The sequence below is a fragment of the Corapipo altera genome, unplaced genomic scaffold (assembly GCF_003945725.1).
Source record: "Corapipo altera isolate COAL_440 unplaced genomic scaffold, ASM394572v1 64, whole genome shotgun sequence".
Taxonomy (NCBI): Eukaryota; Metazoa; Chordata; class Aves; order Passeriformes; family Pipridae; genus Corapipo; species Corapipo altera.
Genome location: NW_020884893.1, coordinates 7,825,521 through 7,852,683, shown reverse-complemented (window position 1 = coordinate 7,852,683; position 27,163 = coordinate 7,825,521). Strand labels below are relative to the sequence as shown.

The following is a 27,163-nucleotide window of genomic DNA, read 5'->3' as shown; positions in this document are numbered from 1 at the left end:
TCAGCCAGAATTTAAAGAGTGTGTTGCACACAGGGCCTCGAATGCCCAGGTACAGGAACAGTCCCTTGGACAGCTCTTCCACTTTTTGTGTGATCCAGAGGCACAGCTTGTCTCCTAGTTTAATACAGAGTTAAACAAGAAGTGATTAGCTGACTTTCCCTCTTCCTTTAGGCATATCACTTAAAAATTGCATGGTGTGTGATCAGTTGGAGATTCTGAGCAGGGAGATTGAAAGGTTATTGCAGAGCTCCACCGTGGAAGAAGGCACTTTAAACTCAGTGATGGACTCCCTGGATGTCATCACTGATTCAGACAATGGGGCAAAATACAGATTAGAGCAGGTATTCAATGCCATGAGTTATAGCACCAGGGGCCTTATAATTAGTTTGTTCTGTTGTCTTTTTTGTTATTGTTAATTTTTTTCCTCCTAAATTAGGAGTAGGAGTAGTTGGCTGAGGGAAAGAATGTACATAATGTACATAATCCCCTATAGAGAAGGTACAGGGGAAGGAACTACTGATGTGGATCTAACTCCACACTCAGTGTTGTTTTTCATAATTCTGCTTTGCCACAGTCATACAAATTTTGAGATTTATTGTTCACAAAATAATAAAATGATCCAGTGATGAGAACTGGATTTGGGGAGGAGTTTGTCTTCCCCCAATTCTTATTTTTGGGGCAGTGACATGGCTTTGGAGAACACTAGAGATGATCACTGCTCAGGGAGTAAAAAAGTGGTTTTAAAGAGCAAAGATGCTTTAAGAGTTGGGGACTTGAGAGATTTGGGGGGGGAAAGATATTCTTTAAAAAGCAAAGTCAGACTGTGTCTTGGCATGGATTATCTAATATGTTTTAAGATAGAATCTCCTGACCTAGTGTGTTTATAAACAGTTTTTACTCCTTCGAAAGAATTTTTAATGTTTTAGTTTTGTCCTACACCTGCTGTGTATGTTCCCCTGCATCTTTAACTGCAGAATGCTGACACACAGGCTCTGTGCTCTGGTTTGTTCTTTTGCCTTCACTAATTTCACAGTCCAGTTCATCCTGTCCAGCTGGTCCTCCTCTTCCTCCCAGATCCTTTTCCAGTGTTCTTGTAGCCTGGTAGAGTACTTTGGGTTAATGCAGGCATTTCCTACTGATGTTCAGGCTCATGTGCTCAAAGCTACAGTGTCTTCTGTCATAAAATTTTGTATAAACCAGTAGATCTGCCCTCTGCAACCCAGGCCAGGCTGATGGAGTTTAAAAACATTTCTGTATTTTCATTGCACAGTATGAGCTTTGTAAATTCCACTCTCAGCATGCTTTTAAGTGCTGTACATGGAATAGATTCTTGATTACAGTTTGTTACTTTTCTGAAAATCTTAATGGGATCTGAACAAATTCATGGGAGTGCAATTGTATTTTGTATTTCTTTCAAAGGTCTCAGCTGTGGGTAAGTGGGGAGGTGCTATTGCTTTACTTTGATTTTTCTTTCCAGTTGCAGTGTTTTTCTGAAAGGACAAAAGTGTTGAGAAGACAAAATAATGGAATTTGCTTTATAATGTAGTAGAGGCAAAACAGTTCTTAATTGAGGTAAACAGTGGTAAGATAAGTTAATAAATATATCAGTGCCTTATTTTTTCTCCTTCTTTTTTTTTCCAGGAACCAGCAGGAAAAAGAGGATTGATTGGATCAGCATTTGGACCTGCTGACAACTTGGAGATTCGGGCTGGCACTTGTGAGTCAGGAATTTCAGCATGTGCTGGATGGATGATGCTGAATGACTCTGATCCTGTGCTGCCCTCCTCTGGCTCTGCCCTTCAAGGAGAAACCCTTCGAACCTCTAATGCTGTGTCAGGTAAAGCACAGAGAGCACATGGAAGAGCTTTCTTAGTTCTTTACTTTGTATCTGGAATTTAAATCTCAGAATTTGGATTACCTCTGCTTGCAGCTTTTAGCATTTCCTCATCTTCCAGGGTAAACAAAGATGTAAACATTAACTGTTTTGACTTGTTCCCTTACTTCTGTTCTAACCTTTCTGGTGTGAATATAATTTTAGTGCTGTTTAAAAACAAAAACAAACCAAACTAAAAATTTATAGTTAATGATTTTTTTTTTTTATGGAGGAATTTAGTGGAATTTCATATTGGATTGAATCAGTTTCAGCTTTTTACCTGTGTACTGCAGGCTTAAAGTTCACTTTTTATTCTGTCTGTAATGTTAAAAGTAATCATTACTATTTAAATTTATGTTCTACTGCTTTTACAGTGACATTTATAGTATCCCACTGCAATACCGAAGTTACAACTGAAGTGTTAATTTTTTTAACATATCTGCATGGATGTTTATGTTTCCATAGCATTGCCTGTTACAAGTTTCTCTTGTAGCAGTAATAAATGTAATACTGGAAGCAGAGGGGTTGGACTACAGAGGGATTGTGTGAAGACAGAACAGTATATGAAATAAGGAGGCATTTATCCCCAGCATCCACTGCAAGCCTGGGAGAAGCTTGTTGAATGATGCCTCTGCATCCATGATCTGTACAGCTGTTAGAAATACCTGTTAATTAGGAATTCTGTTAATTTTCACTTTTGGCTTACCTCTGCAATTCCTTAGCTGGGGATACACATATAACTACTCCAGAAACGTTCCTGGGGTGTTCTTTTTTTTGAATAACTGTTCATATTTAGGCCATTCTTTGAGCTGTTCTTAGTACTGCACAGTGCAGTTTCATGTGAGCAGTGGGATTGCAGTGGCTGCAGAACTCGGTGTCTGCTGGGTTTGGGAGCAGTTCCATGACATGCAGCTCATCTGAAATACCCTGAATACTTGTTCAAACCAGGTTATTCCTCAGTTAATTAAAATGCAGATCCTACATTTGTCTAACTTTCTTTTGTCTTGAGAGTCTCCTCGTGTGCTGGAAAAGAATTTTGAAAAAAAAAGGATCCTTGTTGTCAGCACAGATTTTCTTTTTGCTGTGGTTCCATCTCTAGCAGTTGGACGTTCTTTGCTGAATCTGTTCTTTTTTTGGGGGTCATTCTGGTAGATCACATAGGCTGAAGACATTTTTGTAAGTAACCATGTCAAGGAACAGCCTTTCTTAAGTTTCAGTCCACACAGATTTTTGCAGAGAGTTGAGAAGATTTTTATTTTGTTCTTTTCTGTATAATTCCTCTTATTCTATAAATGTTGTTAGAGAAATAGTGAAGGTAAAGTGTTGCTTTAACCTGAATACCCACCAGTGTTTATGAAACAACCTAAAAATAGCAGCTAAACTGTTTAACAGGCAAGACATAGACCTAGTTTATTTTAACAAGGAAAGCTAGGGTATTTCCATTTTGTTTAAAATCCAAGAGCTTGTTATTCTTTGGGAAAACCTGTATTATCTAAGCAGCAGTACCTTTAAGTTTTCTAAAACTGGCTGTTGGTTCTACCTTGTTTCTGATCTGCTGGTGGTAATCATTCCATTCTACCAGAGAATGTTACTCCTATCAAATACCATCCTCACTTTTGGAAAGGGAACTGAGTCCATACTGTCTGTTTGGATGAGTCCTTGCTCTGTGCTCCTTGACACTGGGGCATGCATTGTTCCCATGTCCATGTAAGGAGTGGAACTGCCATAGAGTTTTTCTCCCAGACAAACCCCAGGGAGTGGGTTCATACCATGAAGGTGTGGGGTTTTTTTTTGAGAAATGTCAGAAATCCTAAGGCTACTCAATAAAATGTCAGTACAATATCCAAACCCAAATCTGTAACTTAATGTCTTGAAAGAACATCAGTGGCTTGAAATACAAGTAGAGTGTTTGTTACAATAAGTCACGAGGTTATATCAAAATATTTAATAATTACTTAGGCTGGTAAATATTTTTGAATCAGAGTTTTGAACCTTATGTTTCTCTTCAGCGTTTCAGAGGGAGGACAGTGTTGCCCGTACTATGGAACAAGCTGTAAACACAGAACCATTAGAGTCTGAACCTAATACTGACAACATGGAAAATAGTTCTCCTGGTAAGAGTTCTTCCTTTCCAGTTGAGCAGAAAATATGGTTATTTATGCATTTTGTACATGTGTACATGTATATACATATATTTTTAAGTAACAAAGAGTTTGTAATAGCTGGATTGTATTGGCACGGTGATCAGTGATCTATTTAATTGCTACTCCTGTTGCATTGCATTCACAAGAAAACATTTTATGTTTTGAGGGTCATAACATGAGGTGGAGATAAATAGAATCATAGAATCGATTGGGTTGGAAAAGACCTCTGAGATCATCGAGTCCAACCCTTGGTCCAAATCCAGTCCATTTACTAGATCATGGCACTCAGTGCCACGTCCAATCTGCGTTTAAAAATCTCCAGGGATGGTGGATCCACCACCTCTCTGGGCAGCCCATTCCAATGCCTGAAATAACACATTGAAATAACACATTGAAAAAAAGGTTTTAAGGAATATCATCTTTCCTCACCACTGGTTTAGTAACTCTTCCCTTGTTTTTAGCATCGGTTTTGGATGATAAAGGTGAGCAAAGCAATGAGGAGGAACAAAAGTCTATCAAACCCACGAGTAAAGAGTTCAGGAAAACCTGGGGCTTTCGAAGGACCACAATTGCCAAGCGAGAGGGGGCAGGAGATGCTGACGTGGACTCCAGTGAGCAGCAGCCCCAACAGCAGCAGCAAGGCTTGAACCTGCGGCGGAGCGGGCGGCAGCCAAAGCGCACGGAGAGGGTGGAGGAGTTCCTTACCACAGTGAGGCGCCGAGGGAGGAGGAGCGCTCCTGCTACTCTGGAAGACTCAAGTGAGGCAGCGTCTGGTCCAGCTACAGATGCCGAAACTGCTTCTGAAGATAGTGTTGAGAGCACCCCAGATACGAAACCTGTCACTAGGAGGATCTGCACTAGGAGTTGTAAGGATCAGAAAAGCCCTAAAAGCAGACGCGCAAAGGAGGAAGAGGAAGAAGAGGAGGAGGAAGAGGAGGAAGAGGAAGATGCTACCTCTGACAGTGATAGCGATGGGTTAACGCTAAAGGAACTCCAGAATCGACTGAGAAAGAAACGTGTTGAACAGAAACCTGCACTGAAGGATGTACAGAACCACAAAAAGAATTCAGAACGAGATCCCACCCAAACAGGGGGTGTCCCAGCTGAAAAGCAGACTGAGTCTGTGCTGCCTGTCAAGCAGGAGCCTGAGACTGCAGACAGCACTGAGATTGCAAGTCAGGTGGTTGTGTCTGAGGAAGACACTGAAGATGTCCAGGATCAGAAGGAGGAAAAACCTGCCCTTGGTGCCAAGGGGGCCACAGATGAAGAGCCTGAAGAACAGCCCAAAAGCAAACCCGAGTCCGAGATCTACGACCCAAACGCTCTGTACTGTATCTGTCGTCAGCCTCATAACAACAGGTAGGCAAAGGGTTCACTGGAGACACAGTGCAAGGAGCTGGAGTTGTTCTGTGATGAAAAAGGAAACCAGATACTCATGCTTACTTTTTGAGTACATCTAAGTGAGCTGTTGGGTTTGCTGAAGTTTGGGGGGGAGTTTGTAACAAATACTTAAACGAGGATAAAGGAATATAGAAGTGACCAGTGAGGCAGAACAGTGCACTGGTGCTTTGTTGGGGTTCTTACGTCCTGCTGCTTGAAATATCTGTTGAATGTTAATTGTCTTTTCATTTCACAGTGTTTTACTGTTCCTTGGTGGGTTGTTTGTTTGTTTTTTCCAGGTTTATGATTTGTTGTGATAGATGTGAGGAATGGTTTCATGGTGACTGCGTGGGTATTTCTGAGGCTCGAGGGCGATTGTTGGAAAGGAATGGTGAGGACTATATCTGTCCAAACTGCACCATTCTCCAGGGACAGGATGAGCCTGTGTCAGAACTAGACCAGCAGGAAGCGAAAGCGGAGCAAGGAAATGTGGATGGCACAGAATTCACGAGCATAGGAACAATTGAACAAAAATCAGTTGAGGACCAAGGGATCAAGGGTAGGATTGAAAAAGCTGCAAATCCAAGTGGGAAGAAAAAACTAAAGATATTTCAACCTGTAAGTATTTTAAGTTTTTTCTTATTTTTAATGTTTCACAGAGTACATTGAGACAATGAGTTACTTGTAGAGCTATAAATCTGAAGTGGTTTTTTTAAAGCTAAACATGAAGCTGAACAGCCCACTAAAGTGCTGTTTAGCAGAAGTTTATCCATAGTTCTATGGAATTACAACTGTTAGTTTCAAGTGAGGGATTTAAAAGTTTTATGTAGGGGTAAGGAAATAGTTTGTGCTATTCAGCCCTTTCTAAATACTGTTTTGGAAGTCAAATAATGAGGTATTCTTTTAATAAAAATATTAGAAGTCTGGACTGGGTTATACGGTCTTTGAAATAATCTCAAACAACTTTGGACATTTCCAATGATAGTGAAACTTTTTACTTAACATTGGCAAGTGCCTGTCGAAGTTAATTCCAGCTGTACTTCCAATTAGTCTTTGAATTCTGATTTTTGTCCTGATGCTGCTTTAGGTTATTAGCGAGTAGGGACTTCTTTTATACTGCCTTTTTTAATCTAAATATATGTATCTTGAATTATTGCAAAAATCTAAAATAAGTTTAAGTTTTGTAATAATAACTTCCATTGGGAAAGGCATAGAAGCTTCTTCAGCTCAATGCACATGAATTAAAAAAACTTCATGCTACAGTGTCTTTGTCCTGCCTGAGCTGCTGTAGTGATGCCAACATCTTGAACAATTCCCTTTTCTTCTTACTGTGCCTGGAAAAACATGTTTAGTGAATTTGCTGTTAAAATGCTACAGCAGTTTGTAGTTTTTCTCTATGAATTTATTCTTTCATGTCTAATCTTTAAGCTTTGAAATCATCCCTAGAATAAATCTCAGAGCCATCCATAGCAGCACTGTGAGATTAATGTACAGACCAAAACAGTTTGAGTGCAATGTAGAAATGTTCCAGTTTTAAGATAAATGTGCAGAAAACAGTGTTCTCAAAAATGTTTTCAAACATATTTGTACTTCTTTGTACACACAAAAAAGTTTTTGAGAGTCCAGTGCTGTTGGCCTTGGCTCTGCTGCTGAGTATCTCTGGTATTTCTGTGCTGACCAGGTAGGTGGATGTGTTGGCCATGTCTCTGTTAGTGAAAGAGAAACATAATTATCATTAACTCCTTGCCTCTTGTGGAAGAACTGCTTGTATTTTAGGTATTCTTTTGGCATTTGACAGTGGAATGTAACTGCTGTACTCGTGGTTGCCAGGTGGTACCATGTTCTGAGAGAAGTGAGCTGTCACATCTGTGTGTGTTTCAGCCCACACTGTCCCTCATACCTCAGTTAAAATCCTTCTAAAACTTGTATAAAGCAGCATCACTCTGCAGAAATTCCCTGTCTGTTATGGGACAGTAAAGGTCATTGCTATTTCCTATAAAATCTGTTACAGTGACTGAACAGTCTCAGTTTATCTGTTCTCTTACATCAGAATTCTTGAGAAAGACTCCTTTTGGTTGCTATCCATAAGCACCTATAGCTGCAGAGTTTTGGTTTGTGATTAAAACTCAACAAATTTTCTAAGTACAGATATCAACACTTAAAGTTTTGTCACCATCTGAGTTAATGCCCTTAATTAGAAATGGCAGCTCAGTTAGTCATAAGCTTCAAGTGTTTTTTAGGGAACATGAATTGATAATTCTTTATCAGCTAAATGTGTACATGATTGAAAAGTATTTGAAAGCATAAACAATTTCTTGGGGAAAATTCTAAATTCCAGGTTTTATCAGATTGCAGCTTACTGACTGACTGGGGAAAACCACAATGCAAATACTTATTTAACTGGAAATATTAATGAAAAACTTACTTTTGGTAATTACAAATGACAGGTTGTTGATGGGGAGAGGCTGTCTAGAACTACAGTAGTTCTGAATGTTGTTAGGTTAGTTGTGTCACTTTTATGAGTAAACTAGAAGAGAAGTTAAAGCATAATATCCAGAGGTAATATGTTGGAGCCTAAAGGGCTTTGAATTATTTCTGGGTTTTGGCATAATGTACCCTGTTTTCAAGGAATGTGCTATTTTCTGAATCTTAACATTAGAAGAGGAAGTGTTTCATATGTAACACTTCTGTAATAAATGGAGAACAATTTTGAAGTAAAAGAAAATAGAAATTGCATGTGCAAAGCTCTAAATGTGTAAGAAGTAGGAGGCTGTGGAAAGTTATCAGGGAGAATTTTATTTTTTTAATGTAAGTTGGAGTCTTCTACATTTAAAATTGGTAAATCTCTAGAGCAAGAATAATCTCTACACCTGAATAGCTGAGTGCTTCCTCTTGCACATGTGCATGGCTGAGGACAGCAGCTGATGGGGATATAGGAATAAAATGCACTTTAGAGACCTTGCTCAGGAAAAACCACTTGTGAGTTATTGAGGAGATCTCTCACATGATGCAGAGGATCAGGAAAAAAGCATTTGTGTGCTTATGAGATTTGAAAATTTAGGAAGCCAGTCTCCTTTAGTTCAGTGCTAGACTAACAACTTGACAATGCAGCACGTTCTGAAAATAACGTGTTCAAAGAGCGAAACTCTTACCTTTGTGTGGGTTGTTTCTGTTGTGTCCTGAGTGACAGCTGCTTTCACACTGGCCATTGTCAGGTCACTGGCAGAGCTGCAGGCTGCACATACGGTGTGTAAGCGTTTCTCCATGTTCCAAAGGCACATTCCTGTGATTTCCTCTTTGAAGGCTGAGCTCACTCCCTTTCTCCCTGTAGGTGATGGAAGCTCCTGGTGCATCCAAGTGCATCGGTCCCGGCTGCTTCAACGTGGCTCAGCCCGACTCCGTGTACTGCAGCAACGACTGCATTCTCAAACACGCTGCAGCCACCATGAAGATTCTGAGTTCTGGCAAAGATGCAAAACCAAAACCTAAAGAGAAGATCAAACCAAAATCTGAAAAACCTGGCATGCCAAAATCTCAGCAGCAGGTAAGTTCGTGTTCCTGATCCAGAACAGCTGTCCTGAAGCACGGTGGCTTTTTTCTGTGCTCTCTTGTTTTGAGTCAAGTGAAATTGCCAAGTCCTGCATTGAAGAGGAGCTTTTTATTATTCTTTTGTTGTTCTCTTGCCTTTTTCTGTGGTACCAACATTGTTTAATTCTTCTTGACAGTAAAATATTTTCCCATCACTTTTTAAAAAACAATCTTAATAATTGCCTCTAGATGGGGATAGTTGCTTGCAAGTGTATTCTAGATGGCAATGCACTTTAAAAAAAAGAATTAATTCTGAATTAATTTACCTTTTAAAAAAGTATAAGAAGTACATATTTTTTATTTTAATTTAATTCAAATTAATTTTACTTTTTTAAACTCTAAATTACTGGGTTTTGGACAGTAATTTGGAACTACTGTGAATTGTGTAATAACATGACTGTATTGTATGTGTGCTTTGTGAAGAACAAAGATGAAAACAGAGTCTTTTACTTTTGAAACCACTAAAAAATAGATGGTGGTTTTTCAGAGAAACAAACAAATACCCTCCAATCTATTGATAAATTCTGTTGTTTTGAAGTGGTCTCTTTACCATTCCCTTTTCCTAAAGTTATCCTGTATATCAGCTTTGCTTTATAAATTTGAATGTGAAATTACATCATTTCAGGTTCTTTGCAGGAGTTTACTCTAAAAGAAATTGTTCTGTGTGTGTGTAACTATATCTCTGCTTGTTTGTCAAATACAATATAATATATTCGATGATTATTAGTAATCAAACTTCTTTTAATTACACAGGCGAGTATCAAACCACTTTCCAACCAAAAGAGACAATTGCCTGAGAAAAGAGAGGTGAACATGAAGAAGACTGTTGTGACAGTGGCCAAGACTGAGGCAAACACTCAACCTGTTGCTAGAGAGCCACCAGCAGAACCCGTGACACCGTCCTGGGCCAGCGATCATAATTACAATGCTGTAAAGCCTGAAAGGACTGCTGCCATTTCACCTGCACTGTTGTTCAAATGTATGTATCGCATAGGGATATTCCTGAATAATCATATTTTCTTTGAATACCCATCCATTCTTGGCTCTGCAAGACTAGGGAGTGTAGGATTTGGGTTTTTTTTTTCCTTACTATGGCACCAAGCTACCTTTCTCCACCTTCAAAGATTCGCACACAGATACACACAAATGAGAGACACTTTTAGAAGTTTCATTTGTATCATATGACAGTTGTATGATTAAGAGCCTGTTGATCTACCCAGCTGATTTCTGGATGAAAACTACATGGTTAAGCTTGAAATTTTTCCCATAGAGACAGTATCTGTTTCTAATCTGGAAGGTAAGTATTGATACATTTGTGTTAAGTTTTACCAGAAGGCCGTGCAGTGTGCACCATGAATCAGCAATTGCCTGTACTAATTTGAATTGTATTTTTGTAATTTAGATTTGGCACCTGTCTCTCAGGTCTTGCATTTTCAGTGTCTGGTGCCGAGAATGAAAAATCTCCAACGTGGTATCCAACGATACTTGACACTTCTGCAAACAGCTTTTAACTGTCAAGTATATTCCTGCTGCTTTTCTTCCCTACATGAAATAATTTAAGGACCATTCTTTACTTTTATGTTGGGGGGAGGCAGGACTCTTTTTATCTTTTTCTTTCTTTTTTTTTCCGTTTCTCTGTTCATACTTCACACGTTACCCACACACACAAGAACACATCTCAAGTGGATGTTGGGCAGAGGTATTGCCTTGCATATTTTTGCAGGTTTTGAATAGCATCCTTGTAACTCATATGAAGGTAAGTAAATACTGCTTTGAAAGCTGAAGAAGTCCTTCTGCTTATGACACTTTTTGATTGACTTCATCTAAGTAGTTTTATAATGCAGTTATGAAACATCAGATTCCATCTGATGTATCACAGTTACAACCACACGACCTGGTGTCTCATGTTTGTTCACTTGAAGATTAATGAATTCAGAAATTCAGTTCCCACTGCTTTGTAACCACACCTCAACCAATTTACATTTTATTTTCAGAAGTAAACCTAGTTATTGAACACTTATATGTGAAGTTACTGATAAGTTTTTAAGTCATATTTAAGATGAGGTTTTTTAGTTACAATTTTTAAACATTGAGGGAACACCAACCAACTTAAATTTCTGTTCATTGTCATAGTATGTAGTAGACATACCAGGTATATTTTAATGTTGTCTGCCCCCATCAGGTTATAATTTTTCCTTAAGTATTTTGTTATTTAGGCCTTGTGCCTCTTTTATAGTGAACTCCCTGAAGGTACATACTTTAATTAGCCTGCATTTTTTTAAGATTCTTTTAAAGAAACTTTAGCTTTTTTTATCAGAAAAAAAAATACTGTTTTAAACAAAAGTAAAATTAGGAGAGAAAGACTATTCAATACAATTAGAGGTGTCCATAGAACCATCTCACTTTGTTTTTTTTCTCAGTAGACAGGAATACAGGTTTTGAGACACAAAGACTGAGGGTTTTTCTGGGGAGGTTGCTTTAAAGTTTTACCACACTGGACGTTTTACAGATTTAACCAATTGCAGTAGAAAACCGGATTCCTGTAGCTAAATAGTTAAATTGGTTCCAAAATATGTGTTAGTAACAAACAGAGAACAACCCAGTTTGTGTGATGAAGAACTCTCATACCAAATGCAAGGAAGAACTTGAGATTGCTTTTATTAAGGTAAGTTGCACTGATATGTGGGGACTCTGTGCTAAATGCCCAGTTAAACAGTCTTATATATTCGTGAAAAAATGTGTCCTGCTTTTTAATGGTTGAATTTGAACTGTAATCTTCCTGAGAAGCTGCCAGTGCATCATCTACAAGAGTATTCTACCAGATTTTATTTATTTAAGAAATCTTTATAAGCTGTTCAAAACCTAGAAGTTACAACATTAGGGAAATTCATGAGAGTCCTCTCAATTCTCTTCAGGTATCTAAAAGTGAGAACTCTTTAAGTCTGAGCTAATCTGCCAAGGAAAACACATTTATTGGACCAAACATATAACCTGGTTTAGGCACATCTTAAAGTGACTCCCTGTTTAGAAATGAGTATTTCTGAACATTGGTTATGAAGGACTTGCAGTCCAGAGGAGGCAAAGGATGGGATCCTTCCAAATGCAGTGTTTCAGGTGCTGTGTGTTCTCCCAGAGCTTCCAGCCATGTTCAGCAAATCCTTATTTGCAACTTCAGTGCACAAGGCCTTTTAGGAATTAAGGAAACTTAACATGATTAGAGAATTACTCTCTGTAATACTCTTTCCATTAGTCAGTTTATCATTTCTGACATGGATTTACTTTATACATTTACTCTGTACTTGTCAGATGAAGGGATTTTGTTATTACATGAGGCAGTAGCTTTGTTAAGTAGTACCAAGAAGAAAATCAAGCCACTCCTAAAGAAGTACTGGGTGGTAGGAGCATGTAGTATATTTGCATCTAAGCCCACCACCAGGCCCACTTTTCTTCTCCCAACCTTCTCTGCATTTATTAAAAAAAAAAAAGGGATATTTAGTGCTAGTGCTGTGCAGTTATTCAGAACAGTGTTGGGTTTTTTTTCTTCTGTTACTCCATTAGCTTGTGTTTCTTCTTAATTTTCCTGTGGCTTTTTAGGGGGATGAGTTAGGGCTGTACTTGGAAGTGACTTTGTACACCAAAACTTGGTGCCTGGTTAATCCCACTGTCTGCCATCTTTATGTGCCCAGTGAAAATAATCCCTTTGATTAATTTAGTAACTAGAGTGGGAAATACCTTGAACTTGCTTTGATAAGTGAATATTAAATACAAGTACTTTTAAAGTTGCAGGCAGTATTTGAACTACACATATAAGAGGCAATTGGGTATGAGGCACATTTCCTTTCAGAAGAACCACTTTTACTTCCATTAGGAAAATTGGAATTCATTTAATATATTTTTATACTGAATTTCAGAAGTCATCCTGTCTTCCAAATTGATGCAAGTGTGTGGATTGTTGAAATTTATGAATGTCATTCAGGGGTCCATGTTGTGGTAGAAATCCTGACTTTGTCAGGGTCAGAATTCAGGTCATGTCACAGGAGATAAAAGCAAACCAGGCTCTGGTTTATCTAGGAAGATCTTTGTGGTGTTTTTGGGGAAGCACCACCCAGCATGATTTCTGAAACGTGTCAGTTTTGCTTGGAGACTGACATCCTAGAATAATAGAAGTGTTATCTTTAATTACACTAGCAGAGCACAAGCCTAAAGCAGCATGATACAAACACTTTTTTACACAAAGGAACCATAAAAGCAGTTTTGTGTCCACTGCTTATTTGGCTCTCCTGAGGGCTTTTGTGTCATATATTGCATTTAATACAAAATTTGTCCGTTGCATTCACTGCTGCCCAGTGGAAATGGAGAAAAGGAACAGTCCAGACATGAAGTTTGCTGATGCAGGTGTTTGTCAGCAGCATCAGTGGATGTGTCTGAAGCACTTGAACTCAGGTTTTTATTGACAGAGCAACACTTGGAAAATAGTATTTTTTTTCTGTATTTTTGCTGTTAATTCTCAAATAGAAATCAACAGCAAATGTATCTGCAGTTTTGAAATAGAAAATATATCCAAAAGGGGAGGGGAAGAAGGTAAACATTTGCAGTATCCCAGTTTTTAAACTAACCAATCATAAGTGTACCACTTAATCACTTTGAAGTTCACCTGACTTATTAGACTTAAAAAGAATACAGGAACTAATAAGTTACTCAATTCAGGTGCTAAAACATCTTAACTGCTTTTATTGAGAAAAGCAACTAAGCATACAGGAGACTGAGCAGGGTTTATTAGATTTAAAAAACCCTAACATTAAATGTATTTCCCATTGTTCTTGTGGCAGAACTTCAGAGTAAAAAGCACTTGTCACACCAAACCTCTAAACTTCTGTTTACATAACTGCAGACAGGGAAAGTGTGAATTTATAGAGATTTATGGTAATATCTTACTTGACACCAGTATTTCACAGAAGTTGGTGATGAGTGGGACTGTTTCCTTCAGAGAAAACCACAGTGTTTGTGATCCCGCTCCTGGTTTCCAGTGGGGAATTATGAAGAGACAACGCTGCCACCTCCTGGAAGTGGGAGCCCTGACTCTGGTGATAAAAATTGCCTTTTGTTATCCCCTTTCAGGTTTTTTCATTTCTTCTGCAGCTGAACTTTTCTGCACTCAAGCTGTTCACAAAGTGAATAGTGTTTGCTTGTATAGTTAAAGATCTTGGACTCCTTATTCCTGTACACCTCTAAAAAAATATGGAGACTTTGTAAAGGGAATACAGTGATACTGGGTTACCCCACCAACAGAAAATGTGCATATTGAAATGCCAGGATTATAGCATGCATCACTTATGTATGCTTTTTCTTGTATCTGTTTCTCTTCCTCTCTGTAATAAGAGCAGGAAAGAAAGAAAACATACCACTCTAAAGAGAGTAGGGGCAAAATAGAGTGCAGTAAAGACAGGAGTTATGGCTCAGTGTGAAACTGGTGTAGGGAGCTGTAAGTACTGTTGTGAAGAGAAGAAAGTAAAGCTTTGTCTGCACACAGGCTGCTGCTCTTTGGGCAAGATTGTACCAGCTGAAGTTGTGACTCAGTTGAGTGCAGTGGATGTGGATATATTGCTCTTGGTTTAACTTAACTGTTAAAATATATTTTACTTAAACTTTACTTCTTAAGCCATACGTATGTTTGTCTGCAGGGACTGATTGTAGTTAAGCTGGATGCCTTCTGGGTTTGACTGCTACCCCATGGAAAAAACTAGGCTCTGCCAGGTTCCATACTCTTATAACTGAACTGCTTCTGGCACCTGAATTAACTCCTACAAAGCCAAGGTGTCTTTGTTTAATACTGTATTCTGCAATGTAGGTCCCTACTGAGAGGCACTAAGTATTGAATAGTATCAGGGAAATAAAATGTAACATTTATTTTGTTACTGGCCATTTTCTTGGACATGTGGCTGCCCTGTGTGTAGGCCTGACCTAAACCTTTATAACTAGAGAAGTTTTCAGGAAGGCTGCTGCAAGACCAAATAATGAATGACGAGCATACCCAAGATGAGTCTGCCAGAACTTCTGAGGAATTCATGTTGGAGAACTTCTGGCTTTGGAAGGGTCATAGTACAGGAGTGGCTGGTGTAACACGGCAGCTCCAGTGCTGAACTCCCATCGTGGCGCTGGCAGGGCTGTGCTGACCTGGGGCTCTGCTGGCCCAGGGGCTGGCTCAGGGCCTGAGCCCTGCCTGTGGAGTGAGGCAGACCATAGTGGCTGCTGAAGCCAACATCCCCTGGGACCCAGCCAGTTAAAAGGAGCAGTGGGATCCTTGGGGAGCCATTATCATCTCCTGGCTGTGAACTGCTGGAGCTCCCCGTCTCTGCTCTGCAAGGTATGTTACACCTGCCCTGTGGCTCAGCCCTGTGAAGATTTTTGCCCTGTCTCTTTAAGTTAGGAAGGCTGGTCCCTGCTCCTGGCATGTTCCTATTTTGCCTTTGAAGCACCCAACACCCCCGAGGCACTTGGAGACAGCAGGCCAGCACTCCTGCCATCAGGGGTGCTTGGCTTCAGTGAGGAACCATTGCTGAGGGGAAGGGTTGGGGGGCAGAAACCTGGTATCACTTACAGAGGCACTATGCATATGAGGGTGGTTAACTCTTGTCATCAGCACTGAAAGTGATGAAAGTTTGATTAAAAACACTCACCACCCTCTTGCTGTTTTGCTTTCTTTTACTAATTTTACTTCAGTTCTCTGAACTTGGTCACTTGACTGCACAGCCAGTGAAAAAGTTCTTTGCTAGTCCCCAAATAAAAGGGTTTTTTTGAGGTGTTCACTTGCACTTTGAGTCAAGTCTGCTGCTGATTTGCTGTGTCTGATCTGTGCTGAACTTGGAACCTGAAGATGGCCTGTCCCTGCAAGGAGTGATGATACCAATCCATGAACAGTCTGGAAAATAAGCCCTTTTTTTGCAGCAGCACATAGTGCCTCTCTCTCACTCGGGGCGTGGGGTAGTATTGAAAATGCAGTCGTCTAACACAGGTCAGATAATGTAATCTCATGTAGATTAAAACAAAGCCTGTATGTCAAAGGTACAGATTTGCATGAGCCTAAAGTTACAGGTTGGCTTGAATGCAGAGAAATCACCACAGAAACGGCAAGCTCTTGTCTCTGAGTCTCCTAAATTACTTTAAAGACAGGTTTAATTTCTTAGTGTGCCTGACTGTAAAGGCTTGGCACACAGGCATCTTAATTACAGTGCAAATTAGAGCTAATAGAGTCTTTAGGAGAACAGCAGCAGGGCAGGCACACCTCAGCTACGAGTGTTCAATAAACTGATTTGTGTCTTGAAAGTGGAAGCAGACCTGTGGGCAGTTTCCAGGGAAAACTAACACTGAAACTGCTTTAAGAGTAGTTCAACACTTCTGAGTTAGAACTAGCAGTAAGCTGTGTTTGAGGGAAATTACCAAAAGTCCAGCAAAAGCAGGTGTCAGAACAGTTGAACAGGCGAGGAGCTGCAGCGGTTCCAGAGCCCCTCACCTGCACAGCCGCGGGCACCGGTGCTCGGTGCCACCAGAGGGGGCTTCAGGGGCACCCAGCGGCTGCGACACACGGCCCCAGCCCGGGCCTGGGCACAGCTGCTCCCGGGGGACGGCTCGGAGCTGGTAAGTAGCTTCCCGTTGTGGAGTGCTTTAGGACTGACAGCTAAAGCACCAGCTCACCCGTGTCTTTCGTTCAGGTTTTTAAGTTGGGTAATGCATCAAAAGATTTCACGTCGGAAGAATCGTGGATTAAAGTTTGGTGTCAGCCTCTGCATCGGGGTGACGGGGTTTGGTTAAATTCTGCTCTCTTCAGGTTGTTTCTGTCACAAGTCACGGAGGAAGGGCCACACCTGCGTGGACAAGTCCACTCAGGACAAGGCTGAGTGGCACAGGGAAGCTGTTGAACAACATCAGTTCTAAGGTTGACAAATCCTGCCCATCCTCTGCTTCAGCAGTTTTACAGAGGGGAGAAATGCAGTTCTTAGGTAACTGGTGAATACAGGAGAGTTATTTCATCTTCTGTAGGCCAGGAGCCTGTGCTGCTGTGCTGTGCTCTGTGCCAGGGCAGGCTGCCCTCACCTCCCCTACACCCGCACCGGACGTGGCAGTGCTGGAGCGACGGCGCAGGGACGGCCACTGCAGCCACCTGTGTCTGAGCCAGAGGAGCCACAGGACCGAGCGGGACTTCTGAGGCCAAGCCGTGTGTGACACCCAGAGTGCTGGCAGGGCAGTTCCTGAGCAGGTGACTGACTGCCTCTGCTGGGCTCTGCAACCCGCGTTCCTCTCAGCTGGGTGAGCTGCTGTGAAGGCCAGTGCAGGTGCCTCTCTGTGAAGATCAGCTCTTCTCACAGTACATAATTGCTCAGTGCTGTCCAGCCTTATACAGGCTGTGTCAGTACTTTCTAACAGGTATTTTGGGGGGTTTAACAGCTGCAATGCTGCATTAGTGTGATTTTACCCCCCCTCCTCCTTTAAGGACATGCAAATCCTTCAAAGTGTAGTAAATGATCCACTTTTGGGCAGGTTGATCACAAGGAGCTGTTCTCTCTTTCTTAGGTTTCGTTATTCCTACTGTGGAATTTTACAGATTTATTTTTATTGTTACAGAAAAATGTTAATTACCAGCTTTCTTACTGTTGTGCCACACAAACTCATATACTGTGCATAAGCCTGAAAGTTAGTTGTGGGGTTTTGGTTTTGTTTTGTCCCTAAAACTCTAGTGATGGAGAAGTCTGAAAAGGAACAGTAAAACCCACACGTGCTTGGGCTGCCTCTGTGCTGGGCAGTGTCTCCTCCAGGGATCGATTCCCGACATCCTGCTCCCTTGGGCCTGTGCTCCCGCTGTGGATGGTCCTGTGCAAGCTGGACACGATGCAGCCGTTGGCTCCTCACACACTACCTGGAGGAATTTCATCCTGGGGGAAGAAAAAAGTAGATTAACGTAGATGGAAGAGAACACAGGGAAACGTTAAGGTGGAACTAGAGACAGTAGGGCATGAACAGCCTTATGCCAAAATCTTAATTCTGTACAGAAACTTCTCATAGTACTCTGTAACAGCTTTCATGGCTGCCAGATATATTTCACAGCAGTCTTTTTAATGTTTGCAGTAGTAGCTGTAATCTTTTTTTAAAAAAAAAGTTAAAACAGCAAAAACCAGCCTTAGCAGTCATTGTGAAATGGGCTCTTCAGGTGTAACAGCCTGTGGTTTAACTACACTGCATTTAAAAGGTTTAGTGTCAGCTAGAGCCAGAAGTTAAAGTTTTTTGAAGAACTGTGATTTGAATAATTTTAAAACTATACAGAGAAAAGGAATAACACATTTCTACTGGTATTTAAAAACTGGAAATACTAAATAATGTCTCTAGTAAAACAGCTCATGACAACTGAGATAATTTAAATAGAAACCAGGGGTGGTGGTGGGGTAGTTTTTGAAGTGGCTTTCAAAAGCTACTATTCCAAAGAAAGGTTGGGTGGAGAGGGAAAGGGAGAAGAACCAGAATAGACTTGAATGCTATACAGAAATATTTTTAAAAGATCAGAGGGGAAGCGAAGTTTCCTTTGGATAATATGGATGCTGGTGGTGTAAAACAGCCTCTAGTTGTCAGTTAGGGACTGTGATACGAGCCTGCAAATCCTTCATGCAAAGCTAAGGAGCCCTACACTGGAAATCCTGCTGAACTGGGCTTCCACAACTGCATGGCACTGCTGAGACACCGTGTTGAGATGTTCACAAGTACCTGTAAGCACCGGGCTCGTCTGTACAGCAGATGATGTGGCAGTTCTGTCCTGCTGTGTGTTGTAATGTCTATGGCACAGGGAATTTCCTCGGGGGGGGGGGTTCTGTGTCTGTTGACATCTGGTGGGAGAGATTCTACTGCTGTCTGTAGTGAACGTACCACAGTAATGCTATTTCTTAAGCCTGGGAGGAATGCGCTGATTTCTGCCAGAGGATCCGTTGGGTTTCACCCTGGGAATGAGCTGGCTCAGCTCCACCTGGACCTCGGTCCCTTCTGCCCACCCCTCTCTCCAGTCAGTAAGGTTCTGGTTCCTGTCTTAACAAGTGGCCCATGGGACAAAATGGGGCAAATAGGAATTAATGTTTTGTTTTAAATAGTTTAATGGTTACTTTCTAACATCAAACCAAGGAGTTTCACCTGTGTGTTGAAAGTGCTGAGTAGAAGAGCCACTAATTTTCTTATTCTGGCACTGATCTGCCTGTGGTGGAACTCCCTGTTATTCTCTTGGGTGGGGTAGGCTGATGTTCAGTGTTCTTCTCATCCTTTTATTCTAAATTTGTTTAAGAGCATTTATTATAGGTACACTGGAGCTGCTGATGGAAAGGACCAAACCCTCACATTATAAAATACAATGACTGGTGTGTACAGTAGCTTTGACTGTGTCTTCTCCTCAAGCTGCCCGGGGACTTCACGGCCGAGCACTTTGAAATCATGGTCTGAGGGAATCCCTGGTCCATGATGTGTCCCATCCATTTGCTGAACAACCCTGGCATCTGTTCAGAAGTAAAATTCCCCTGGTGTTGAAATACTGCTCTCTGGAAAAAGCATATATGTTATTGCTTCCAAATGCACACCAGCAATGTTCCCATTCCTGTCAGGAGGTGCTGTAAGCTTTGGGCTGTGCTTGTGTTGGGGGTTGGTCAGTAGTAGGAGGGTGAGCTGCCACCCGAAGAGCCAGTCCTGCTCCTTCTCCACTATCCTCTGGGTGTTCCTGGGCATTGGATCCAAGACCTGTGTAAGGACACAGTGAGTTCCTTCAGCTAATTATGTGTCAGCACACTGATCTTGTCACTGAAAACCAAAACTTGATAGGACAAAAATTCTGGTTTCTCATAGTCAAACCAGTGTAAGAGGGTTTGTTGAGATGAGGTTCATCTACAGCTGTCACGGGTTATTTGCATATGTAGGATTTAAGTAGCCTGGGTTCTTTATCAAAATATGCACACTCTTGGACAGTGTCCTTAAGATACTGCTGTGTCCTGTCCCTTTGGGCAGGTCTTTGGTAGTTCTGAAGCACTGAAGGAGCCACGTGTGACTTAGTACATGCAGAATCTACCATCCACTTCTCTAGTCAACAAGCCCTGCTGGGGAGACACCTGTAATTGGGATATAGTAGCTTGAAACTGGCCTGCATGACTCTTATGAACTATTTGCATTTTTTCCATTGGCTAAAGAAGCACAGAATTACACACCTTTAGAATCCTTTCTAAATAGTCATGATGTTACCTGGCAGGCTAAAGGTAAAGGATGCCTCTGCATCTCCTTGGACCTTACAGATTCGACTGACCTTCAACCCTGGGAACTTCAATCTACCTTTGTACTAGTACCTTTTACTTATTTATTTATTTATTTTGCGAGTTCATAATCTTACTGTGATATAGCTGTTTGTATCAGAAAGGTGTGAGGTGTGGGTATAGTTCTCATATGCAACATCTGATGGACATAATACATCTTGGTTCTGCTATTTTTAGTTTTATCAGTGTAGTTTTTGTTAAGTATGTTGAACTAATCATTAAAAAGAGGGGATATAGGATTAAGTACAAATTTACAGTTGTACTTCTGCTGTAAACAAAAAAGAACTGAATGTGTTAGTGCTGAGAACTGACATTTCCTGTCATTGCTTTGAAAGCTGAGCTGTGCTGTCCTGCCTTTCCATGATAAGTCACAGAATGTGCTGCTGTCCCACCTGCCCAAAAGGGTACTGTTCTGTGCAGAAGATAAAATAAACCAGGAAAAAGAGAATGGAAGTAGAGTAATTCCTGCAGAGTTACTAGTGCGCACGTTTTGGATATTCACCTCTGCTCTGTTCAAGACTGACCTCAAAATAGGTTGGCTGGTGACTTCTCAGGTTCTGGGGACCAAATTGGACCAAACAAAAAACATCAGCAGTAGTTCCTTATCCCCTTCCTCCCTCACAGGAGTGCTAGAGTCCTCCTGACAACTGGAATAGTGTTAGTGGGGTAGGGGAGAGGGAGGACATACAGAGAGGCACTGAGGGTCATATGAAAGGTCTCCCTGTCTCAGACAGGAACCACAGCCAGCCTCTAAGGAAAACTGTGAGAATAGGGTGAGGGTAATAGTTGTAATTTCCTTTATGGCAAAATCATCACACCCTGTGAAATGGTTTAATGTACTGTGGCAGCAGGTTTTATTTTACACTTCTAATAAATAGTTAAATCTCTCCCAGAAATAATCCTCAGTTGTAAAATGCTTCTAGGAAAAAAATCAGGGTAAAGATACAGTGTTTCTGCATGTCCTGCTGCTTCTCCTTGCGTTCCAGCAGAAGTTCAGCACACACCTTTGTATTTCACCTTACAAAAGGTCAAGTCCAGCATAATTTCTTGATTTGTCTCCCACTGGTGTCTGTGGGGCCAGCAGTGAGGACCAGTTAAAGGGCCAGGGCATGAGGATGATCTTTGCTGGAAGCATATGCTGATGTCCAGGGGTACCTGAACTTAAGGCTGCAAGGCCATTTCTTCCTGAAATGAGCGAGTATCACATGTCCCTTAAACATTCCAGATCTTCCCCAATTTGAGGGATGATTCTGTTGGAAGCTTATGCTGGTGTGTGGGGTGTCTTGAACCAGACCCCCCAGGAGGGCTTTGTCCCCTTCAAGTCCATCTCACAACAGACAGATGGGATGGTTTAGATCCTTCCTAGTGAATTCTGCTCTCAGCAGATATGGAAAGTGAAGGGGGACAAATTGGTCCTTGGTGAAGTTACTGGAAGTTAAAACTCCCAGATCTTGCCCAGGAAGTATCCTGCATTTTGCACCCAGGGCTTGTGGGCTAATTCATCTAAAAACCTTCAACAGGATTTGAAACAACTATTTTAGGAGTTGCTTTGTGGTGGTTTCCCTCAGAACTCATCCTTGTTTGAGCTCTCAAGATCTCTGTGCTGGTGTTTGCCCACTGTGACTGATGTAAATGGTGTTTTGTTTGCTGGAGGGTGGGGTGTGTTTCTGGCTTTTTTTACTGTGTTGAATTGTTCCTATCAGTGCCAGAATATGGATGGATGGATGGATATCTTCAACATGTGGGAAAACTGGAGCTTTTACTTAAGACTTCATAAAATTTCTTGTGTATGATGTGTATCAATTATTCTAGTAACAAAAAAAATGTTTAAATGAAAAATCTGAATACTGTGAATGCAATAGTTTGAGAATAGTAGGAATTAGATGACTACAACCTAAGCAGCAGTATTAATGTTTAAGTATTCTCTAAATCTGTAATTTAGCTAGGAACTGAATAGGTTTATCAAACTTCAATAATACTAAAGGTAATATTAGTGCAGTTTCAAATTCATGGACTCTGTGATCAGGTCAACCTCTGTGATAAACTGGTTCTGTAAGATGCTATGAGAATTTTTCTGCTTAAATGTTGACAGTGAGTTGTATTGCCTTATATTTATTTTTATTGTTTTTTCTACATGTGAGAGTTTTTGAAGCTTAACCATGAAATCCCTTTCAGAATCTTTGAAGGTGGTGCCTTTTTTCCCCCCCATTTTTCTTGTAAGCAAAATTTTGAACCAAAAAAACTCTATATTGACGTCAACATGTTTTTTAAAATCACTTTTAAGAAAGCTAGTGAGAGGAAAGAGCTTAAACTGCCTGCTTGCAGTTATTCTCTGGAGATGATATATGACAGATTTTTCTTTATAGATTGGTACCTGGTCTTCATGAGTAGGAAGTTATAAAGTTAAACCTTTAATATTGTATTTTTCAATTTGTTTTAACAGCTCAAAGGGAAGAGAAAAGGAATGAAGATAGAGCAGAGTCCTCCCTGGCATCAAAGAAGACCGTTGTGTCTATAATGGAGAAACAGTCACCTTCTCTCCCCAAAAGTCTGCCTTCCAAGAAGTCCTCATCCTACTCTAACACGACACTAACCAAACCACCACTGAAACCTGCTGGAAGTTTCAAAGGTGTCATTCCCAAGAAACCTTGGGCTTCATCAGGCAGTGTTCCTTCCAAACAGTCACCTCTCTCTCATGGCTCTTCCGTTTCCAAGAAACCAGCTCCATCTTCCAGTTTGGGTGGAGGGCTCAAAAAGCCTTCACTGCCTTCCATGTCAGCTGCAGCTGGAAGTAGTCAAACAAAAGCATCAGCCAGCCCTGTCCAGTCACAGCCCAACTCTCAGATTCGGCAAAATATTCGACGATCCCTGAAAGAAATTTTATGGAAGAGGTGGGAATTCAAAGCACTTATTTTATGTAGGACGCTACAACTAGAAGTAAATGTTTAGCCTGCAGAGGGTTTTTTTATGTGTTGATACAGAATTTTGAAGGATTGAATTTATGCTACAAATTACTACAAGTACAATTGGCATTTCAGGTTTATACTTGAAATAAAAAATCGTGATATAAAGTAAATGTGTATGTGAAAAAGCCTTTAAAAAAAGAAACCTCGCTATCCCATTTATATTGAGGCAATTACAGTTGAAGAATTAAATTATAGCATAGAAGCTTTTATAATGCAGGTGCTCTTGAGTTTTAAAATCTAGTGGTGGTGTTGGAGATGTAGATTTGTAGGGAACATAGTACAGGAAATATCTTAGTGAAAGGTTAAAGGCTCAGTGAGGGAGAGATTCCCTCTGCTCCCAGCATAAAAATCAACAAGAAATTCTGGTCAGTGGGCAACTATCACTTGGAAAAGGAAACAAAAAACCAAAGGCATATTTTCCCACAATGATTGTTAAAGGTAATGCCACCCATCAAGACTTATCGTAGAGCACTGCTCTGTGAAATGGAAATGCTGGTCACAGTGGAGAATTTAGGACCAAAACTCAAGTGCGTGGGCTCCCTGTGTCACTCCTGGCAGAGAAACTCCTCTCCTGACTGCAGTGCCAAGAGCAGGAATAAAGGTTGACTTGGTTTCCCAAAGCCTTGTCTTCCATGGCCATCTGTGGGCAATAATTAAATTTTGCCTGAGTTCAAGGTCCTGAAATAGACTTTGGCTCCCAGGTGTCATTTTAAGGAGTCTGGAACCCTCCCTGGGTGAGGAAGCAGCCGAGGTCAGCTCTGAAAAGTTCGTTTTTGTGACTGTAGCTGACCATTCACACCTGACATAACTGCATGTACCTGCTTTTGTTTTCAACAGAGTCAACGACAGTGATGACCTGGTCATGACAGAGAGTGAAGTGGGGAAAGTGGCACTCAATATTGAAAAGGAGATGTTTAATTTGTTCCAAGTTACAGACAACAGATACAAGAGTAAATACCGTAGCATCATGTTCAATCTCAAGGACCCCAAAAACCAGGTTTGGAACTTTCTTAAACAGTAAACTTATCCAGAAATGTACTTTGGTGTGTCAGACTCTACCCTCAACATTCAGAGCTTCAAGATAGAGATTTACAAATTAAGCTATAAAATATTACCATGAAGCCATTCAAACCTTTTTAACAATAGCTTTATCCAAGTAGGATTTTAAAGCTTACTTTTGTTTGTTGGTGGTATTTATTCAGTTTGGGCATTTGGTGTGAAATACTTATTTAGAGAATGACTTTCTTAAAATAAATACAGACTTCCATCTATTTCTCCTCTTGTGACATTCTGTAGTATGTGTTGGATACCTCATATCTGTGCTTTAAAAGAAGAAAACAGCTGCTGGTACAGATGAAAATATTCACTAGAGAACACTTGAAACCTTTTAATTTCTACAGTAGATTTGAAGCAGGGGAGTGGCTGTTCAATTTCTGACATTCCTATTCAGTTATACTGGGAGTTATTGAGGATAATGAGCAAAATTCTTCTGTTTTCAGGGACTTTTTCATCGTGTCCTTCGTGAGGAAATCTCACTGTCAAAACTAGTGAGAATGAAACCAGAAGAACTTTTGTCTAAAGAACTCTCTGTGTGGAAAGAGAAACCAGCTAAGGCAGTAAGTAACATCATTTCCCCTGTGTCCTTAGATACAAGTTTGCCAACCCTTACCACCTGTACTAAATCAATAACGCTCGGTTTCAATAGTCTTTTCCTTTACCATGTGCCAAACGATAACAAAGTACATAATAAATTAAATATATGGACTTTATACCATTGTGGTTTTGTTTCTCTCAGTTGGTGGAGTCACGAAGCAAATCTCAGGAAGTCAAGAAAGCGGCTGTAAAACGGGAACATGTGCCAGTTGTCAATATGGAAGATTCTCCCCCAGTGTCTGACTCTGATGTAAGTACTGGGGCTGTTGCTTCAGCACGAGGACACTGAGGGGGAGAAATGGCAACTAGGGCTTCAAATTTGTCATCAGAAGTGCAGATTGTTTCATTAAACTGTAGGGATATCACAGCCTAGTAGGTGTGCTATGAGCATTTTTCTTTAAGTGTGAAGGAGTGCAACAAGCAATGGTAAGCGTATTTTGCAGGCATTTCAAAAATGCTGTGTATTTTTCAGCCCTTGCTGTCAATTTACAGAGAAATCATCTATTTCTGAACATAAGCTCTCTACTTCAAAGCACTCTGGAATGAAATGAGGACAAATATCATTTGAGAACTCTGTCTAACATGATATGCCTTAACCAAGGCCTTTAATGGTTTTTTTATTTTAAAGAACCGGAGTTAATTAACAGATTTCAAAATGTTTCTTTATTGTGGACGTTAATGATGAACTGGAATATTTTTTTGCTTTATTCACTTTTAGGAACAGCAGGAGTCAACCCGAACTGCACCCAATGTGAACAGTGCTCCTTCTCTAGATGTTTTTAGCAGCATGTTGAAGGATACAACAAGTCAACATCGAGCCCATCTTTTTGACCTGAACTGCAAAATCTGTACAGGTATTTACAATGCTGACCTTGGGCAAAGTAAAAGAACTGTTACGTTAAGAGTGTTGTTTATTTGTTTTTTTGAAATAGTTTCTCCAAACTATTTTATTGATAAATAGTAATTCAAGCTTTTGAAATAAATTTATAGGTCAGATTTCAGCATCTGAAGATGAGGTGCCATCTAAGAAGATGAAGCCAGGGGCTTCTGCTAAAAAGGTGGAGCAGAAATCAAAGCCAGAATTCCAGCCCAAGTATGAAAGTCCTGCAGCAGCCCCAGCAGCAGAGCCTGACAAAGAGCCCATCGCTGAGGACGCCATGGACATCGATGTTGAACCAGCAGCAGAAACAGTTTCTCAGCCAACTGCAGAAAGAACTTACATTCCTACAAACCAGAGCCAGAACAGCACAGACTCTGCTGTACCTGAAGAGGCCTCTGCTTTCCCTGCCTCTTGTGCTGGCCCAGTTGTCACAACCGTGACGGTTTCGGGCAGAGACCCCAGGACAGCCATGAGCAGCTCCTCCGGGACCGCGGCGCCAGCACAGCGTTCTGGGCCTGCAGCTGACAAAGTCTCAGCAGCAGGGGAAACCAAACAGGAGACTTCCAAACCAGCTATGACTGTCCCCAAATCCATACTAACAAAACCGTCCTCATCACCAGATCCCAGATACCTGGCGGTTCATCAGTCACCCAACATCAAGTGCGTATCCCCCACAGCCAGCCAGGCTGCCACATCCCTCCCGTGGTTCTCTTCACAGCCCCATGTCCCATCCCTTTTCCCCCAGATAAAAGGCATGTTCAGGTTTAAAGTTCAGGTAGCCTGATTCACATTTTTCATTTCCCATCTCTCATTTGCCTTCTCTAGCTGGTAGAATTTTCAGAGCATGAGTGTATTTTGACAGCAAAGATTCTACACTGTTTCAGCAGGGAAATAAAACTGGAGGTATTATGCAGACTTAGAAGTTTGCATGTGTATTGATACTGGGAGAGATGGTTTAAAGGCATTTCTAGATTTTAATCCTGTATTAAAATACTGTTATATCTGAATATGAACTTAAGTTAACCACTTGATCAGCTTGGAAGGAAGTGGATTTCTTTCCTATTCTGAGTACATATAATAGTAAAAACAAATACTCTTGAGTATATCCTAGTGCAGTTGCAGTTGAAATAATTTTATTTATAGCAAATTCTTTTACTTGAGAATCTTTCTGATGCATATTTTTGACTTAATTAGTGGGAAGTCTATAATTCCAATTAGTTTGTTATGGAGTCAGAATCACAACAGTTATAGTAGTAACTTAATTTTATAGAAGTCATGTCTTTTGGCATCTCTTCATCTGTCTGCAGCTACAAGTTTATTTTCTGTTACTCGTTGCGTTTTTAAGTAATAACAAG

General features: G+C 40.7%; 1 protein-coding gene across 4 annotated transcripts in view; it reads left to right on the top strand.

Moving 5' to 3' along the window:
- Nucleotides 1–27,163, top strand: part of DIDO1 (death inducer-obliterator 1) — a 52,285-nt gene that overhangs the window by 13,146 nt on the left and 11,976 nt on the right. For 3 of the 4 annotated variants that reach the window (XM_027646172.1, XM_027646171.1, XM_027646170.1), the window contains exons 2-13: nucleotides 1,642–1,837; nucleotides 3,883–3,987; nucleotides 4,479–5,376; nucleotides 5,697–6,015; nucleotides 8,729–8,941; nucleotides 9,739–9,964; nucleotides 22,753–23,200; nucleotides 24,113–24,272; nucleotides 24,775–24,891; nucleotides 25,071–25,178; nucleotides 25,647–25,782; nucleotides 25,919–26,468. In XM_027646172.1, coding sequence (XP_027501973.1) covers nucleotides 1,750–1,837; nucleotides 3,883–3,987; nucleotides 4,479–5,376; nucleotides 5,697–6,015; nucleotides 8,729–8,941; nucleotides 9,739–9,964; nucleotides 22,753–23,200; nucleotides 24,113–24,272; nucleotides 24,775–24,891; nucleotides 25,071–25,178; nucleotides 25,647–25,782; nucleotides 25,919–26,468 — 3,368 coding nt within the window. In that variant the 5' untranslated portion in view covers nucleotides 1,642–1,749. Of the gene's footprint in view, nucleotides 1–178; nucleotides 342–1,641; nucleotides 1,838–3,882; nucleotides 3,988–4,478; nucleotides 5,377–5,696; nucleotides 6,016–8,728; nucleotides 8,942–9,738; nucleotides 9,965–22,752; nucleotides 23,201–24,112; nucleotides 24,273–24,774; nucleotides 24,892–25,070; nucleotides 25,179–25,646; nucleotides 25,783–25,918; nucleotides 26,469–27,163 lie in introns of those variants that run through there. The other variant, XM_027646168.1, reaches the window with a different exon arrangement.